This window comes from Petaurus breviceps, unplaced genomic scaffold (genome assembly GCF_028583685.1).
Source record: "Petaurus breviceps papuanus isolate PSGF00001 unplaced genomic scaffold, PetGlider_PUasm1.0 91023, whole genome shotgun sequence".
NCBI lineage: Eukaryota > Metazoa > Chordata > Mammalia > Diprotodontia > Petauridae > Petaurus > Petaurus breviceps.
In genome coordinates this window covers 209272-229235 of record NW_027187398.1, presented here as the reverse complement: position 1 = coordinate 229235, position 19964 = coordinate 209272, and the positions used below count along the sequence as shown (strand labels likewise).

The 19964-nt window shown below is 37.3% G+C and overlaps 1 protein-coding gene across 5 annotated transcripts in view; it reads right to left on the bottom strand.

Annotated features, from left to right (window-relative positions):
- Positions 1–19964, bottom strand: part of RAD51C (RAD51 paralog C) — an 83785-nt gene that overhangs the window by 50925 nt on the left and 12896 nt on the right. For all 5 annotated transcript variants that reach the window (XM_069078161.1, XM_069078162.1, XM_069078163.1 and 2 more), the window contains exons 2-4: positions 5612–5870; positions 3667–3836; positions 1159–1292 (exon numbers count right to left, since the gene is read on the bottom strand). In XM_069078161.1, coding sequence (XP_068934262.1) covers positions 1159–1292; positions 3667–3836; positions 5612–5870 — 563 coding nt within the window. The remainder of the gene's footprint in view (positions 1–1158; positions 1293–3666; positions 3837–5611; positions 5871–19964) is intronic.

The following is a 19964-nucleotide window of genomic DNA, read 5'->3' as shown; positions in this document are numbered from 1 at the left end:
CACACACACACACACACACACACACACACACACACACACACACACACCCCTGTGTTAAGCAGTGGCCTTCTCTAGAATGAGGTGGGAAGGGAAAGAGGGAGACAGTTTAGAACTTAAAACAACAAAAATAAATAATAAAAAAAATTTAATAACAAAAAACAATTTTTTTCAAAATAAAAAAATTTGTTTTTAAAAAAAGGCTCTGTGTCAACAACCACAGAAAAACAAAAAGTGTCTACACACGATCACTAGTTTCCACCTTGGCAGTTAACTGCAGATCATTTTGTGTGCCTGTTGCATGTAATCTGGTGGGATTCCGGGAAAATACTACCTCCTTTTTAACTCCTCTGATTTGTTAGATGAACACAAAATTAAACACAGGAAAGAAAGCAAAGAAGCTTAACCCTATGAAAATCTTGAGTTACACGGTGAGGGAATAGGGACAGCCTACATTTGGAGATTAATATATTAATCTACCAAACTTCTTTTGCTACAACCCTCTGCAACTTTTTTAAACAAATGATCACCCATAAGGAGTAGTCATTTAGCCCTACTGTATTAGATTTGGGGAAAGAAAGGATAAAGCCTCCCTGAGGCATAACCAAACTCAAAATGCAGTTCCCAAAGTATATTGAATTAGATTTCCATTGTATTCCATATCTGAATAGAAGGCAGCTTCCAATGTATATTGTCCTTCATGGTCCTACGCACCAAGTAGCATAGGTCCTCATCGGACAAAGAAAGGCAATAGATGGAGAGGAAGGTTTTCACTAAGTCTATGAATAGAAGAGGCATTTTTAAAAGCATTAATTTGCAGAACACATGCATCTCCATAATTAAGGCAATACAGTAAACCTATTTTCAGCACAAAGTACCTCAGGAGGCAAAATGATGGTATGACTATTATTGGGTAGTAAATAAATGAAAAGAGGGAAATGGTTGTGGGGGTGGCAAGAGAGAAGGCAAAGGAGAAAAATGGGAACAATTGGTGGTTTACATCATCCAGAACATAAAAAGTAAATGTTTAGATGGTGGTGAGAGGGAAAAGAAAAAAAATGTTCCGACTGGCTAAAGAATTAAGAAAGAATGTTTTTATCTTAACTTGATGTCAGTATGCTTATAGCCTGTGATTTTTAGACATGTCCAAAGGTTCCATACCTTTGAATGTTCCAAAATGAAGTCTGGAAGGAGATGAACCTGTGCGAGTAGCTCCATATAGTTGTGACAACGAAAATAATAAATATGAGAGAGTATGCTTTCTAGGGAAAAGTTCTCCAATGCTTTTTGGTACTCTGAAACAAACAACAACAGGTCCTTAGATAATGATTTATTTATAATCTCTAATTGTTTTGTTGAGGGTGGGAAAATAATAAATTCAATAACACATAAGAGAAAAGGTTATGCCTCCTATTAAATCCAAAAAAATTTACAAAAATGGAAGCAAAGGGACTGATGCTTCTCTGGATTATGCTACTGACTGGTTAAAATATCCAACTCTGAGTTATGTCTTGAGTTCAATTTTTAGCTTTTCTATTGAATACTAGGACCCTGAAAAATCACTTAATGTCTCTGATCTACTTTGCCCTCACATTTCTAAGAGGTATACTGTGTCCATGCTTTAAGACCTGGGCTTAAGTCCTGGCTCAATTACTTACAAATTATGTAAGGCTGAAACAAATCATCTAACCTCTCTGAAACTTTTCCTCATTTGCAAAATAGAAATAATAAAACCTACACCTACCTACCTTACAGGGTTGCTACCAAAAAAATGTTATAAATCTTGAAAAGGTAATAAAAATGTAAGCTAAAGCATTACTAATAAAAATATAAGCCATTATTAATATGGTCAGATCACGATTTCTATGTGTTTTACAAACAGAGTGTTTTAAAGTTTATTCCACATGCATTTTTTTCCTCACGTGCCTTTAAAAATACTAAGGCATTTCAAGGGCAAAAATTCATGTGTTTATTTGCTAACTGAAGTGGAATACTTGGAAATTAAATTAGAAAAAGATGAAAAACAAAAACACAACATTCTTTTCATCTTCAAAATAGACCAGCTGAAAATGAAATTCTTAGGTTTCAGAGACACAGGTATGCAGCTTGCTACATTAAAAACCAATACACTTAAGAAGTGAAAAATTCAAAGATTTAGAACTGGAAGAGTCCTCATAGGTCATCTAATGCAACCCCTTCATTTTACATATGAGAGAACGGAGGCCTCAGGCAGAAGTAACTTGCTCAGATCATATTTAGTCACATTTAAGTACAGAGCTAGAATATGAACACAAGCCCTTTGCCTCCAAATCTGGCACTCTTTCCACTGTATCATAGCAACAGTTATTATTTTAAATACTCACTAAATTTGCTTAATATTTTCAACAAGCAACAAAATGAGCTACTTTAATCCTAGGAGACTATACAAAATAGTGGCCAATAAAATATTTCACTTTACATTTATGTTCATGTGTTGTATAATTTTATCAGACTCCATGACAGCAGGAGCTATGCCATATTTGATATGTGCCTAGCATAGCAAGTGCTGTGTGCTTTTGGCACAAAGCACAAGTACTGAATAAATGCTAAACTTAAGTGGATACTGTCTATTCAAAGCAACAGGCAATACTGTACTCTACACAGCAAATGAATGGGATTTTATAAATAAATTTTCTAAGTATATACTTTGCCACGAATAAAAAAAATATTTATTAAGCACTTCCTATGTACTAAGTGGGGTGGCTGGGTGGTGCAGTGGATAAAGCACCAGGCCTACAGTGAGAAAGACTCCTTTTCCTAAGTTCAAATCTGGCCTTGGACACTTATTAGCTGCATGAATTTGGGCAAGTCACTTAACCCTCTTTGTCTTAGTTCTCCATCTGTAAAATGAGCTAAAGAAGAAAATGGTAAACCATTCCAGTATCTTTGCTAAGAAAATCCCAAATAGGGCCCCCAAGAGTTAGACACAACTGAAACAAATGAATAACAACAACAAAATATAATAAGTACCATTTTAAGCTCTAAGGATACAAACAGAAAAGTTAGCTCCTGTTCTCAAGAGGCTCACTTTCTACTCGGGGAAGACAATGCACAAAGGTGAGTTCAGTTTTGGGATACATGGAAAGGTCCAAAGATTCTAATGGTAAGTTGAAAGCCTTACAGGGGACTGGGGCAGGAAGAAAGTAGGGAATGTAGCTTATTTCACAAGAATAGGGATGGGGAGGTCTGTCTGCTAGGTGGGAAAAAAGAGAAAAGGGACACTGGCAAGGAAGGTTGGGTATGGAGATCTTGATGGCCTGGAATTAGTGGAGGGTGGGATAGGATGGAGGGAAAGCTGCCCACTTAATGGGCTGGTGCCCTCCAGGCTATGGGTAACTAAGGAAGATAGCTCCTAGTGGGGAACATGGTACATACCCTTCCCTCCTCCCCCCTCCCCACCCCAGGCTTATTCAAGGAAAAATAAGTGACTTATGAAAAGTATTCATTTATGTCAAAATATCTAAAGGCATGAAAGAATGGGGAGGGGAAGAGAAGCCATTTAAAAGCCATTAATTTACTTCACAACTAATTTTAAGGATCAGCACCTAAATAAAATTATTTTAATTGCCAGTGTATGTAGACTCCAGGGAACTCATTTACTTTAGGAAAGAAGATCTCTTTTAAACTTACCCTCTTCTTCCAAGTGTGATCCTGCAATAAGGTGAAGATGTTGAACACAGGCTGTGGCAAGATCTACCACTCTGTCAACCATAAAAGTACCTTCTGTATCAAGAAATATAGCTTCACCTGCTACTCCTCCAAAACATTCTGGGATCTGTACATCTACTGCTAATTGCAGGCTGTGAAGAGAAACAGAAGTCAAAAGAAGTGAGTGTTACTCATGTTCAGCCTGAGGAGGAAGAAAACTTGTCAATTTCAAGCTCAGGGAGGGGAAATGTTGATCCTGGCAATTAGATTCACTTGGGGTTACCTGGGCCAGGCTGGGGCAGAGTGGAGATTTTAACTTTATTTCTTTGAATGTACCCAACTAGAGCCTGCAGGCATGCTTTTAAATTGATGAACGTATATTTGGTAGTTATTTCTGGCTGGCATCACAACAAAACAAATTTATTTTAAATGTAAAAATGAGATCTTAAGAGAATAAAATAAAATATTTTCTAAGCAACATTTAGAGTTAAACAGAGAAATAATTTCTGTATTAAATGAAAAAGATTTACTAAGTGTTTACTATGTGCCAAGTACAATGTTAAGTGTTGGGGATACAAAAATGAAGACAGCTCTTGCCTTCAAGGAGCCTATATTCTTTTCTAAAATTAAAATCATATTCTAATTCTACTATTCTAACACACAATGGGGAGTGATGACCCCTTAGGGAAGGGGCACTTTGGTCAGGAGTTATCAGGATGGTGAGTGAGCCATAGGGAGTAGATTGGCAGACTTCACCTAGGAACAACTGAGTTGATCTGATTGTTCATGATTGGAGGGGGAGGACCAAGGTGGTTTGCAACGAAGAGATAGCCAGAGAGGTAGGAAGTATAATAGATAACGGCTGGGGCTTTCTTAAAAAGGTGTTGAGGGAAAGGTTTTCCCTGGTAAGTAAGAAGAGAGGACCCAAGGGCAGATAAGAAGAAATTATCAAAATAACAGCTACAGGGCAGCTAGGTGGCACAGTAAGAGTGCCGGCCCCAGAGTTGGGAGGACCCAGGATCGGTTCTGGCCTCAGATACTTAACACCCACACAAAATAACTGGCCATGTAACCTTGGGCAAGTTACTTAACCCCAATTGCTTTAAAAAAATAAAATAATGTGATGACAGTGTGAAAGGTTGGGGAGTACTACTGAATAATATTTTATTTTTGGTGGGAAGTTGGAGAAGAGAATCTGGGATTTCACTGGCATGAGGAAGTCTTGGCATGGAAACATCCTTCGCCAATGAGATCAAGATTGTAAGAGATCTACCTGGGGGTATTGATAGGTTGAGCCCATGGTCACTAAGCTAGTCCATGCTAGAGGTAGAACTTGAACCCAAGGCTGGCCCTTTAAGATACCATGCTATTCTATATCTTTATATATTCATGAAGAATATTAAACTGGCATAAATGCAAATTAAAAATGTTAAGGATAAGCTCCTGACCTTTTAAAAATGATATTATGAGTAATAATCTCCATGCATATTTACACGTTCTCTCTCACTTCCATCAGACTGTGAGATCCTTAAGAAAAAGGACTATTTGTTTTTTGCCTTTCTTTGTGTCCCCACCGATTAGCACAGTCCCTGGAACATAGGCACTTGTTAAAGGCTAGTTGACTGAATGATTGAATATTTTCTCTTAGAAAACAGGCCAGCAGAATATTAGGTTGTTTTCAACGATGCTGAAAGCATTTCTCATGGTTTAATTCCCATAACTAAAACAAAAATGTATATTTATCAAAGACAGTGCTTTTTAGTAATGGAAAAAAAGTGAACAACCTCTAATTTTGTTTTATACATAGAAATAAAAGCTTCTAGGTTTAAATTTTTTTTTTTACTGAATAGAGCTATAACTCAGAAGCCCTTTAAATAATTTTACATGTTACTATGCACATTTTTTAAAAGTGACATTTTTCTTTTACCATAACTGTGTTTTTCCAACACCTGGTGCACCACAAATCTCTGTCGTTTTGGTTAAGGGTATTCCACCTCCCATAATATTATCCAGTGCTGAACAAAAGGTAATTATAAAGCCCTGGGTGTGTTCTTCCTCAAGAAGTTGCAATGCTGTACATTTCTTGCCTGATGTGGACAGAGAGGCAGATTTTGACATATCCACGGGGCATTCTCGCCTTATTATTTGCAGTGTTTCTAGAGCCTCTTCTTTAGAGATTCCAACTTCTGAAAGTTAAAAGAAAATTAAATATAATTTTTAAAAACTTTATTTTAAGATCAGAGTAAAAACGATAGCCTGTAAAATAATCATGTATTTATCTTCTCTCATTTTAATCAAGGACAAGGTACTGGGGCATGCAGAAACATCAATGTAACTTGATTATGAACCTGGATCTCATCTTTCATTTAAAATTATTGCATTATACCATATGCCACAATAAATATTAAATAAATGTTATCTTATTAAAAATCATATCATGAAAATCAGAAGAGGAGTTGATCACATAATACCTGGGTAGAAGATGTAATAGAGATAGAGGTAATTACAGAATATAAAATGGGTAACTTTGATTACAAGAAATTGTTTGGTTACATAAAACTATGCTTCTGCACAAACAAAATTAAGTCACCTAGGATAAAAAGGTAAGTAATCAAATGGGAAAATATCTTTATATAAAATTTTTCTGATAAGTGTTTCTATGTCCAAGGTAAATAAACAGATAAATATTAGACTACAAGTCATTCCCAAATAGGTAAGTGGTCAAAAGATATGAACAGTTTTCAAGAGAACTGCAAACTGTTAACCATGTGAAATAATGCTCTAAATCACTAATAGTACTGAGAAATGTAAATCAAAACAACCCTGAAGTTTTACCTTATACCATGCAAACTGGCAAAGAGGAGAAAAAATGATAATTAATGTAGGAGGGAAATTAATGTAGTGAGAAAATAGGCATACTAGTGCATTGTGAATGAAGCTATGAATCAGCTCAATTATTTTGGAAAACAATTTGGAATTATTCAAATAAAGTGACTAAAATTTCCAAACCTTTTGAGCCAGACATTCTACTACTAGGCTACTACTTACCCCCAACATGTCATTGATAAAAAGACAGGCCCTATATATACCAAAATATTTATAGTAGCTCTTTTCATGATAGCAAAGAATTATTAACAAAGTAGATGCCCACTGTTTGGGGAATGGCAACATAATGGAATGTTATTATAGAGTCAAGTAATCAAAGGCAAGAAAAACAATATACTATATAATATATTGAAACAATGGAAATGGGAATGACCAACCAACAATTAAAAGTGGTTGTGAAATTGCTAAGAATAATCAAACATAGCTCCAAAGAAGAGATTTGAGAAGACACTTCTTCCCTGGCCCTTGAAAGGGGTAAAAATCCACAGGTTTGATACAATGCACATATTTTCAGACTTTTTTGATGTATTTATCAGTTTTATTGATTTTTTTCTTTAAAAAAAATTGTCATATGAGAAGCTTCTGAGGGAAATGGTGGTCAAGTAAAAAAGCAAAAGATCAATAAAAACTATATGGACACCATACATAGTATTTAGTGTTATTAAACTTTTTATCATACATTTTAAAGGTATTTATCTGTGTTATGCTTCCTTAATGTTCAGGGAGGATATCAAATGATTTATCACTGTTTTCCAGATCTTACATAAGTACAAGGGAGAGACAACAACCCAAACACCACCCCCAACCCAAAAATGGGTCTCTTGTCTCCCCCTGCTGGTCAAATGATTTTAGAACTATTTTGTTTCAACACATTTTTCAAATTTCCCCCCCAAGGTGTCTTTCTTCTCTGTAAAATGAGACATCATTTTATGAGATCATATGCACATTCATGTACCATTCATACAAGTAGTAACAATGTGTAGTGGAAAGTACAAGGGACTAGAAACAAAAGTCCTGAATTAGAATCTTGATTTTGCCATTTACTAACCTTGAACTACCTGGGCTTTGGCATCCTTATCTTATTATAAGGCAGAAATACTAATGCCCTGCCTATTTCACAGGGTTGTTGTGATCAAAAAAAAAATGGCATGTATTTCTTCAAGTGTAAAACTGATCTAACTGAATATGTATGAGGCCCACTGGGATGAAGGAGATAATACAGCACATGATCTTGGAGATCTTGGAGAACGTGAATGGAGCCACATCTAGGCTGTCTAAATCCTGTGTAAGGTTAGTGACACTGGTCAGCAACAGAGAATACGTGTCCCAGCCCCACCTCACACACAACACAAAATCATGAGTCAATGACCTTCTGATAATATTAGATTGAATTAAATTTCCCTGATATGCTGAGATTATTCACTTGACATTATCTGATGGCACAAAGAGAAGTCGTAAAGTTCTACAACTTAGTAGTACTAAAAGCAGGAATTCAGGGTTTTGTTGAAATTCCTGGCAGTGAAACTAAGTAAATGTGAGTTTATGTGACATATTTTTTGAACACCACTGGAATTTTCAATGAATCCAAAAACTATTAACAGAGGCCCAATTGTCCTAGTTGATGATTTTCTTGACATTACTAAAATATTAAAATAAAACTCTCAATGTCAAATCTACCATAAAGAAATGATTCAGATGGGCATTTCAGCGATAGCATAATGAGCATTTGCCGAGAGGCATAAACCCCATCTTCTGCGCTGCTGGCTTACTCCACAACGAGGTGTTACAGCTCAGATCTGCCATCACCTGGTTTGTTAAAGAAATCCAAAGACGGCGTGATCTACAGTGAGGAGAATTTTGTCACTGTATTTGCTAGGGGTATAAACAATAAAACCATTCAATCCTTCAAACCTGACTTGGAAAAAATATTTCTGCTGACAGTTTTCCTTTCAAAACAAAACAAAACAAAACAAAACAAATTTGGTCAATGACTCAACCACAGAGGGTTATCACTCCCTGTCTGACTTGGAAGATATCAGCATTCCTGGCCTAGTAGTGTGAAAAGCATAAATTAGTTATTCTAACATAGGAATTCTAATGCTAAATCTCTTCTGAAAGGTCTCAGGAGGCTAAGAAAAAGCTATTGGTCATAGGGGCTTCACAGGTTATACATATAAAGATTTTGCCCTTACATATGAGTGAATTGACCAAGTGGAAAGTAGAAATGGCTCAATTACTCAAATCTCCACTCTTACCTAGTCTAATGATAACCATTATTCTATTCTTAACTTGACATATTACAAAAGGACATTCATGTAGAGGAACAGCTTGCACAACTACTACTTAATTAATGTGTTACTCTCCTAGTCCCTGTTAATGAGATTTGCTACAGGAAAGGATATGTCCAGAAAAGATCAAGCAAATGAACCTAACCAGCTGTATTCACGTTATGCTATTGGTAAGGATTACAAGCTGTGGACGCTGTCTTTAGAGAAGTCTAATTTCAGCTGCTATCTTTTACATGGAATTTTTGCAGAAGCCTGAAAGTAACTTTATTGTTCAGGGTCCTTATGAAAACCATACTGGCTATAAAATTCTTGACATTAAGTCTGGCAGCTCCCTCAATTCTTACCCAAATACATGTGGAAGAGAATCCATCGAAGAACCTTGAGCAAGATTTATCCCCAAGACAAAGCAAAGTATTAACTTCAACTGAATCTCTGGCTATGTATTCTGTGAAATATTGGTTTTATTCCCCGGAAATTCATGAGGAGGTGTCAGGTGGAACAGGAAAGACATGATGGAACAAGTGGCACCATAGCTAAAGAGGATTTCAATAAGTGGAGAGAAAGAAAGGCATACCACAAATGGGAGATGACTTATATGAACATACAGAGAGAGAAATGGAAAGATGAGAGCAGGGAGTGGTTAGTGCACCACTGTATCTGAACTTAAAAGGGGTGTGTGTATGTATTTAAAACAGGACTTTGAGGTAAGATGGCCACATCTAAGTTCTAGAGGAGCTCAGCTCTCCCCCAAATACTCCAAAACTAAAAATGCTTAAGGAATAGTGATAGTGAAAATCAATGAGAACTAACTTCATGCTCCTATATCTAGGCCAAACCTGCATAAGAACACTTCCAGAAGTCTGTGAAAGATAAGCCCACCGTTGGAAGAAGACAGTACCTCACCTGGAGCCTAAAATTAACTGTATTGGCTTTAGCCTATCTGAGCAACAGAGAATAGACCAGCACTGCAGAAATTACTTGCGTAGGGAGAACAGGCCCTGCTAGTTAGCACATACATCTATTTTCAGGCCTTTTTGAATGGCTCCTGGAAGCCTTCAAAGGAGTCCGAGCAAGAGACAAGGCAGGCCTGCCCACTCAATTCAAGAGTACTAAATGGGGTAGAGTTTGGCCCTAACACAAAACCTCAATCCAGAAACTGAGGCTTGAGAAATGAATAAGCAGAAGAAAATGTCAAACACAATGGAGAAATACTATTGGCTAAAAGAACCAAGAATATGAAAGGAAAACTACAACAACTACAAATAATGCCTCAGAGGGAAAAAAACTGGCTTGGCCACAGAAATGACAATAGTACGTAGAAAAAAAAATGAAGCAAAATTAAGCCCTTAAGGAAAGATTAGAATGGGGGAAAACCTTAGCTAAGTAGTGGACTCCCTAAAAAAGAGAATGGATCAATCACAACTCAATAGCTTTATGAGGTCAGAAATATTAGATTTAAGTCAAAAGATTAAAAAAAATTCGTAGAGACTGGGGCAGAGTCAAGATGGTGGAGTAAAGGTAGAGACTTGCCTGAGCTCTTCCAAATTCCTCTCCAACAACTTTAAAATAACACCTCAAAATGAATTCTGGAGGTACAGAACCAAAAACAGTTGAACTAGGTGAAAAAACTTTCTAGTCCAAGGAAACTTAGGTCAACAGGAAAGATCTATCTCACCAGGGTAAGAGTAGAGCAAAGTGCAGTGCTGGCTGGGGCCAGCAAGCCAGCAACAGACCTTGGGAGCTGCAAAAGTGGATTTTGAAACTGTCAGTTGACAGTTAGTAAGGCAGTCAGACAAATGGTCAGAAGGAGATTACAGGGGGTCCCTTTGCAGGCAGTGGGTGCAGGACTATGTTGTAATGTGGAATATTGCAGTGGCCATATGTGGTCCCAGGTTGCATCCAGGGTGAGGAGGAGCATTAGCATACTAGCACTTGTGGATGCTTGGAAGTGGGGACGTTAGTCAAAGTTCCAGGGCAGAGAAGAATGCTTATGGTTGCTCAAAGAACAGAGCACAACGTAGGAAAGCAGTGACCATACTACCTTGGAAGAACAAAACTTACAGATTCCCAGAAAAACAGCATGAAAAACCTGAAGCCTGAGACAGTGCCCCCATGACCAAACAAAAAAAGAACCTGACCACAGAAAGTTACTAAGTTACAGAAAAGAGCAAGACATACACTCAAAAGAATGCAACAAAATACCCAAAAAAGTTACCTGTAAAGTCTCAAAGAAAAATGTGAATTGGTCACAGGCACAAGGAGAATGCCTAGAAAAAGCTCAAAAGGGGCAAAAGGTGGTGCAGTGCGTAAGAGCACCGGCCCCGCAGTCAGGAGGACCCAGGATCAGTTCTGGCCTAAGATACTTAACACCCACACAAAAAAACTGGCCGTGTAACCTTATGCAAGTTACTTAACCCCAATTGCTTAAAAGAAAAAAGAAAAAGCTCAAAAAAGATTTTAAAAATAAAATAAGAGAAGTAAAGGAAAAATTGGGAAAAGAAATGAAATAAAAGAAAATTATAAAAAGAGAGTCAATAGCTGGGTAAAGGAAGGACAAAAGAAAAATAATGAAAATAACACCTTAAAAATAGAATGGGCCAAATGGAAAAAGAGGTACAAAAATTCATAGGAAAAAAAAAGAACTTTTTAAGAAAAAGAACTGGCCAAAGGAAAAGGAGGCACAAAAAGTCACTGAAGAAAATAATTCCTTAAAAATTAGAATTGGGGGAGTCAAGATGGCGGAGTAGAAACAGGACCTTTGCATGGCTCCAGCTCCCACCCCCTCCAATTCATGTGAAAAGTGACTATGAACAAACTTTAGAGCTACAGAACCCACAAAATGACACAGAGAAACTAACCTCCCGCTGAGGACAGCCTGGTAGGCTGGCAGCAAGAGGCCAACGCAGTGGTCTGGGAGCCAACCCCAGCCCCACTGAGCCAGAGGTCTTAGCCCCAGGGCGGTCTGACCAGCTACTGGCTGGAGGGACTTCAGATCCCCAGCAGCTCTAGTAGTTTCCAGAATTGTCAACACATAGATGCTAAGGACAAAGTGAGAGGTCAGTGCAGTGTGGACTTTGGGATCCAGTGGCTGGGAGTGTGGTCAGCCTTTGCCCCCGGGGCAAGAAGCTGTTTAGGTGCCACAGCTGCTGCCATGTGGCAGTTTCAGCTCCTGGCCTGAAGATCGTAGGGGGACCAAGCAACCAATCTGAGGGGTAATCACTGTTGCTTTAACCTGCTTGGATCTGGATCACTGTATAAGGTGGAGGTCATGGGGGGTGTGACCAGCTTGCCAGAGCATGTGGAGGCTTTAGAGAGGGCATACAACTAATATCTTAGGTAAGTGAGAAAACCCCAGCATTTGGGATGAAGCTCCCCTGTCTGGTGGCAGTCCTATGGTGGCAAAAAGCCCAAAAGTCAAGTAACTGAGTGGCAACATGAGCAGGCAAAGGAAGCAAACCAAGCAGAGCAACCCAACTTTACACTCCTATTTTGGGGACAAAAAGGATCAAAGCATGGAACAGGAGGAAGACAGTGAAGTCAGAACTCCTGCACCAAAAGCCTCCAAGAAAAATAAGAGCTGGTTACAGGCCACAGATGACCTTAAGAAGAATTTTGAAAACCAAGTAAGAGAAGTGGAGGAAAAATTGGGAAGGGAAATAAGAATGATGCAAGAAAATTATGAAATGAGGGTCAACAATCTGACTGAAGAAAATAACACCTTAAAAAATAGACTAACCCAAATAGCAAAAGAGGCTCAAAAAAAGCAATGAGAAGAATGCCTTAAAAAGCCAAATCTGCCAGATGGAAAAAGAATATCAAAAGCTCACTGAAGAGAATCATTCCTTCAGAATTAGATTGGAGCAAATGGAAGCTAGTGACTTTATGAGAAATCAGGATACTATTAAACAGATCCAAACAAATGGAAAAAATAGAAGTCAATGTGAAATATCTCATTGGAAAAACCACTGACCTGGAAAATAGATCCAGGAGAGATCATTTAAAAATTATTGAACTACCTGAAAGCCATGATCAAAAAAAGAACCTAGAAACCATCTTTCAAGAAATTCTCAAGGAAAACTGCCCTGATGTTTCAGAACCAGAGGGCAAAATAGAGGTTGAAAGAATCCACTGATCACCTCCTGGAAAAGATACCAAAAAGAAAACTCTTAGGAATATTACAGCCAGGTTCCAGAATTCCCAGATCAAGGAGAAAATATTACAAGCAGCCAGGAAGAAATAATTTGAATATTGTGGAAACACAATCAGGATAACCCAGGATCTGACAGCTTCTATCCTGAGGGATTGAAGAGCTTGGAATATGGAATTCCAGAACTCAAAGGAGCTAGGATTAAAACCAAGAATCACCTACCCAGCAAAAATGAGTATCATGTTTCAGGGGAAAATATAGTCATTCAGTGGAATAGAAGACTTTCAAGCATTCTTGATGAAAAAACCTGAGTTAAATAGAAAATTTGGCACTCAGATACAAGAAGCAAGAGAAGCATGAGAAGGGAAAAGAAATCATAAGGAACTTATCAAAGTTGAACTATTTACATTCCTACATGGAAAAACAATAATTGTATGTATACCCCCCCCCACACACACATATATAAGTCTATATAGGAGGGCATATAGGCATATGAATACAAATGTGAATGTGGGTATATATGTGTACAGGTATACATAGATAGAGGGTACAGGACCAATTTAATGGGAAGGGATGATACTTAAAAGGTGAAATTAAGAGGTGAGAGAGGAATATAATGAGAGGAGAGGGGGAGAGACAGAATGGGGTAAACTATCTCATATAGAAGAGGTAAGGGAAAATGATTAAAATGGAGGGGAAGAACAGGAAGGCAAAAGGAAATGGGTCAAACTTATTCTCACTGAATTTGGTTTAGGGAGGAAACGACATACACACTAAATAGCGTATCTCACCCTTCAGGACAATAGAGGAGAAGGGGATGAGAGGGGGGATAATGAAAGGGAGGGCAGGCTGGGGGGGGGGAATTTGGAAGCACCCACTTTTGAAAAGGGACAGGATCAAAGTAGAGAACAGAACAAGTGGGAGGTGGGATAGGAGGGAGGGAAATATAATCAATCTTTTACAATATATCTACTATGTTATTGTTTTGCATTAGCTACACACGTACAAACTATACTGAATTGCTTATTTTCCCAGTAAGGGTGAGTAACAAGGGAGGAAGGGAATGAATGTGGAATTCAAAGTTTTAAATAAAATGTTTCAAACACACACACACACACACACACACACACACACACACATATACTATTATCAATATTATTTTACATGTAACTGGGAAATAAGATATATGGGTACTGGGGCATAGAGATCCACCGTATCCTACTGGAAGGTCAGAGGGTGTATGGGAGAAGATATGGGAGAGAGCAGATTGGAGGAGGGGATATCCAGTGGGATCGCTATTTTGGGGTGGTGGGTAGGGGAAAAATGGGGAGAAAATTTGTAACTGAAAATCTTGCAGAAATGAATGATGTAAACTAGAAGTTAATAAAGCATTTGCTTAAAAAAAAAAAGAAAAAAATTAGAATTGGATAAGTAAAAGCTTATGACTGGGGTGGCCAGGTGGAGCAGTGAGTAAGAGCATTGGCCCCGTCATCGGGAGACCCAGGATCGATTCCAGCCTCAGATACTTGGCACCCACACAAAATAAATGGCCATGTAACCTTGAGCAAGTTACTTAACCCCAATTGCTTTAAAAACAACAACAAAAAAGCTTATGACTCCATGAGACATAAAAAAAAAATCAAACAAAAGCAAAAGAATGAAAAAATAAGAGGAAAATGTGAATTGTCTCACTGGAAAAACAACTGACCTGGAAAATAGATCCAGGAGAGATTATTTAACAATTATGAGACTATCTGAAAGCAATGATCAAAAAAAGAGCCTACACATTGTATTTCAAGAAATTATCAAGGAAGACAGCCCTGGTATCCTAGAACCAAAGTGCAAAATAGAAATCAAAAGAATCTACTAATCATTTCCTGAAAGAAATCCCAAAATAAAAACTCCTAGGAATATTTTCGCCAAATTCCTAAACTCTCAGGTCAAGGAGAAAATACTGCAAGCAGTCAGAAAGAAACAATTCAAATATTATAGAGGCACAGTCAAGATCACACAAGATTGAGCAGCTTCCACATTAAAGGATTGGAGGGGTTTAGAAAATTATATTCTGGAAAGCAAAGGAGCTAGGATCACAACCAAAAATCATCTACACAAGAAAACGGGATATAATCTTTCTGGGAGAAAAAATGGACATTTACTAAAAAACAGGACTTTCAAGCATTTCTGATGAAAAGACCGGAACTGAATAGAAAATCTAACTTTCAAACATAAGATTTGAGAGAAGCATAAAAAGGTAAGCATGAAAGAGAAATCATAAGAAATTCAACAAGGTTAACCTGTTTATATTCCAACATGGGAAAATGATACTTATAACTCTTAAGAATTTTATCATTATTAGGTAGTTAGGAGTATATATGACAGAGGGCACAGGTGTGAGTAATTATGGAAGTGATTTAAAAATAACAAAGTTGAGGGGTGAGAGACAGAGATTCATTGGGATAATTGGAAAGGGAGAGGAAGAATGGGGTTAATAAACTCACATAAAAGATATACAAAAGAAAAAGCTTTTACAGGGGAGAAGAAAATTGGAGGGATGCATTGCAGGCAACACTTGATCCTTACTCTCATTGGTACTGGTTCAAAGAAGGAATAACAAACATTCAGATGGGTATATAAATCTATCTTGCCCTACAGGGAAATAGGGATATGAGAAGAGGGTGTGGGCTAAAAGAAGGGAGGGCAGATTGAGGGAGGTAGTGGTCATGGGAGGGGGTCAGGCAAAGGAAGAGAGAGAAATGGGGAAAAAATAGGATGGGGGGAACATTTAGAAACCATAACTGTGAATGTGAATAGGATGAACTTACTTATAAAACAGAAGTGGATAGCAAAATAGATTAAAAACCAGAATCGAACAATATGGTGTTTACAGGAAACACATCTGAAACAGAGACACATGTAGAGTAAAAATAAAGGGCTGGAAAAGAATCTTATTATGCTCCAACTGAGATTTTTAAAAAGCAACGGTAGCAATCATCAGATCTTGGACAATGCAAAAGCAAAAATAGACCTAATTAAAAGAGATAAGCAGGGAAACTACATTTTCCTAAAAGGTATGACAACAAAGTAATATAAATACTAAACATATATACACCAAATGGTACAGCATCCAAATTCTTAAAGAAGTTAAATGATTTACAGGAGGAGATACAATAAAACTATATTAGTGAGCGTAAAGCCAAGCAGGAGCAACTTTCCAAAAGACTGCTGCTGTGAACAGCTCTCAAGGTTCTGATTACACCATACAGTGAACTCTCTATTCAATAACAAACCAAGACAAAACATTCACAGTACAGCATTCAGAATGTTTTAACTTCACAACTTATCACTAAAATGGCCACATAGTTTTCACCAAAGTGGTCACATACTTTTCAGCAAAAGATAACATTCATTTAGTAAGTCCTTCATTTAGTAAATGCCTGATTCAATCACCCTTAAGGAGGCAAGCCTTTAATTGACACAAAGTACAAAGATCAAAGTGCTCCACCAAGGGGATGCAATTAAGTTACAATATCATCAGTCACTACTAAGTACCCTCTTAAGTGATAGTGGAAAGTACAAAGGCCATCAACCCCTAGGTCACAAGTAAGTTACAATCTCATCTATCAGCATTAAATACCCAAGAAAAGGTCTTTTCATCTTGACTCAAGGCAGGCTGTCAGCTTCCATGGTTCCTCTTCCATGGTCCCAGCTCCTACTGAATCCACCAAACTGTCACCTGGGTTCAAAGGCAGGCAGCTCCCAATTCCTTGTCCAGTTCCCGTTCCATACTGAAGCTCACAGTGTCCAGTCCACCTCAAGTACTTCACAGTTTCTGTTTCTGGGAAGACAAGGCTTAACAAAGCCACAATAATATTCATGCACATTGCTGGCATTCTCATCAATTCACTTTCTGCCTGTGAAATTAACATAGACCCAAAACAGACATACAAAGTACTGACACCATATTCATGCTTCTTCTGGCAGCTCCGGCTGGCCCTCAGAAGTCCTTAGCAGCTCGGCTGGCCCTCAGAAGTCTTCGGCAGCTGTAGCTGGTTCTTGGAAGCTCTCAGCAGAAGTCTCAGCTGGCTCTCAGAAGAAGCTCCACCACCATAAGCTCCATTCTCAAAACCAAAATCACTTTCTGCAGCCTGGGCCTTTCCTCCTCAGCCTCCAGCTGCTTGCTCCAAGAAGTTCTGATTCTCCAGCTTATGTTTTTCCTTATATATGGTATCAGCTCTTCCCTGTTCAGCCCCTTCCTGTTACGTCAACAAGTCCATCTCACTGTGGAATTCACAAGTTCTGGGTCTTAATACTTAACTTGAAACTAAGTGCTAAGTACCTGTTAGCTTGCCAATAAAAGGGGAAATCTTCAAATTCCATTACTATTACATTGAAGGACCTCAATTTTCCCCTATCAGAACTAAGTAATCTAAGCATAAAATAAACAAGAAAAAAAGTTATGGAGATAACAGGCTTTTTTAAAGTTTGGAGAAAACTGAAAGGAAATAAAAAGCAGTATGCTTTTTTCTCAGTGGTGCATGATACCTACACAAAAACTGACCATCTATTAGGGCATATAAAACCTCATAACCAAGTCAGAAAAGGAAAAATATTAAATGCATCCTTTTCAGATAATAATGCAATAAAAATTACTTTCAATAAAGGTTCATTGAAACAATTATTTAGAAATTAATCTAATCCTAAAGAATGAGTGGATCAAAAAACAAATCACAGAAACAATCAGCAGTTTCATTAAAGATATTGACAGCAATGAGACAATACACAAAAATTTTATAAGATGCAGTCAAACAGTACTTAGGGGAAAATTTATCGCTCTAAACATCAATAAACCAGAAAAAGAATAGATCAATTAACTGGGTATGCAACTAAAAAAAACTAGAAAGAGAACAAATTAAAAATCAATTCAATACCAAATTGGAAATCTTGAAAATCAAAGGATTAATAAAACTTAACGAAAACCACTTAATTAATAAATAAAACTAGGAACTGGTTTTATTTTTAAAAAACTGAAAAATCATCAATAAATGTTATTTTTTTAAAAAATAACTAGCATCAAAAATGAAAAGAGTGAACTCACCACCAATGAAGATGAAATTAAGACAATTATCAGGAGCTATTTTGTCCAACCATAGGCCAATAAATCTGACAATCTAAGCAAAGTGGATAAATATTTACAACAATTTAAATTGCCTAGATTAACTAAAGGGGAAATAAAATACTTAAATAACCTTATCTTAGAAAAAGAAGTTGAACAAGGCATCAATGAGCTCCCTGAGAAAAAATGCCCAGGACCAAATGGATTCACAAGTCAACTCTACCAAACATTTAAAGAACAATAATTCCAAAATTATATAAACTATCTGGAAAAATAGGCAAAGAAGTACTACCAAATTCCTTTTATGACACAAATATGGTGCTGATACCTCAACCAGGAAGAACAAAAACAGAGAAAGAAAACTACTGACCAATTTCCCTAATAAATATTGATGCAAAAATTTTAAATAAAATATTAGCAAGGAGATTACAATATATAACAGATATCACACACTAAGACCAGGTGAGATTTATATTAAGAATGCAGGGTTGGTTCAACATTAATTGACCATATTAATAACAAAAACAACAAAAATTACACAATTATCCCAAAGAGATCATAAAAATGGGAAAAGAACCCACATGTACAAAATATTTCTAGCAATTCTCTTTGCGGTGAATGTAATGGAATATCACTGTTCCATAAGAAATGATGAGCAAGTGGACTTCTGAAAAACCTGGAAAGACTTGCATGAACTGATGCTGAGTGAAGTGAGCAGAACCAGGAAAACGTACACAATAACAGCAACACTGTGCAATGACCAACTTTGATAGACTTAGCTCTCCTGAGCAATGCAATTATCTAAGACAATCCAAAAGACTCATGATGGAAAATGCTATACACATCCAGAGAAAGAACTATGAAGTCTTAATGCAGATCAAAGAATACTATTTTTCCTTTTTTGTTTTTTCTTTCTTGTGGTTTTTCCCTTTGGTTCTAATTTTTCTTTACAATATGACTAATATGAAAATGTTTAATATGACTGTACATGTATGGCCTATATCAGATTGCATGCCCTCTTGGGAAGGGGAAAGGGAGGAGAAAATATAAAATTCAAAATCTTGTAATGGTGAATGTTGAAAACATAAATTTTTTTTAATGAAAGATTAAAAAACAACAAAAAAAGAAAGCCATGAAAACTACTGAAATAAACATAAACTTAGAGGCAGACTTTCAGCTATCTATATCAAAAATGTTAAATCAATGTTTTAAAAAATAATGAAGCACATTCAATTACATCATTACTCTATGTAAGTCTTATTTACATGGAGCTGTTCACATGTTGCCTCTCCCATTAGACTGTGAGCTCCCTGAGAAAAGGGACAATTTTTTTGCCTATATCCTCAGTACTTAGCACAATCCCTAGCAAATAGGAACCTGATCAATACTGAGTAAAATATTGTTAATAAATAAAATGATGCAAAGAATGGTCTCTTGAAAAAAAAAAGATCATTGTTATTTACATTCATTCTGAGCCAATCAGGGTTCAAACAATGTCAAGTTGGGCTTGGCCTGGGACCAGAGTGATTTGCAGTTAAGGCTGATCTTTAAGAGGAAAAAACGAACCAAAACAAAAGAAAAGTTTCAGAGATTAAAATTTACATTCTCTTTGGGCAGAGCACCGACAGGTATGAACCTATATCTTATGCGGAGAGAGAGAAGAAAAAGAGAAGGAAGAACGGAGAAAAGGAGAGAGAGAGTGAGGGGAGGGAGGGAGAGAGGGAGGGGAAGAGGGAGAGGGAGAGGGAGAGGGAGAGGGGGAGAGAGAGAGAGAGAGAGAGAGAGAGAGAGAGAGAGAGAGAGAGAGAGAGAGAGAGAGAGAGAGAGAGAGAGAGAGAGAGAGAGA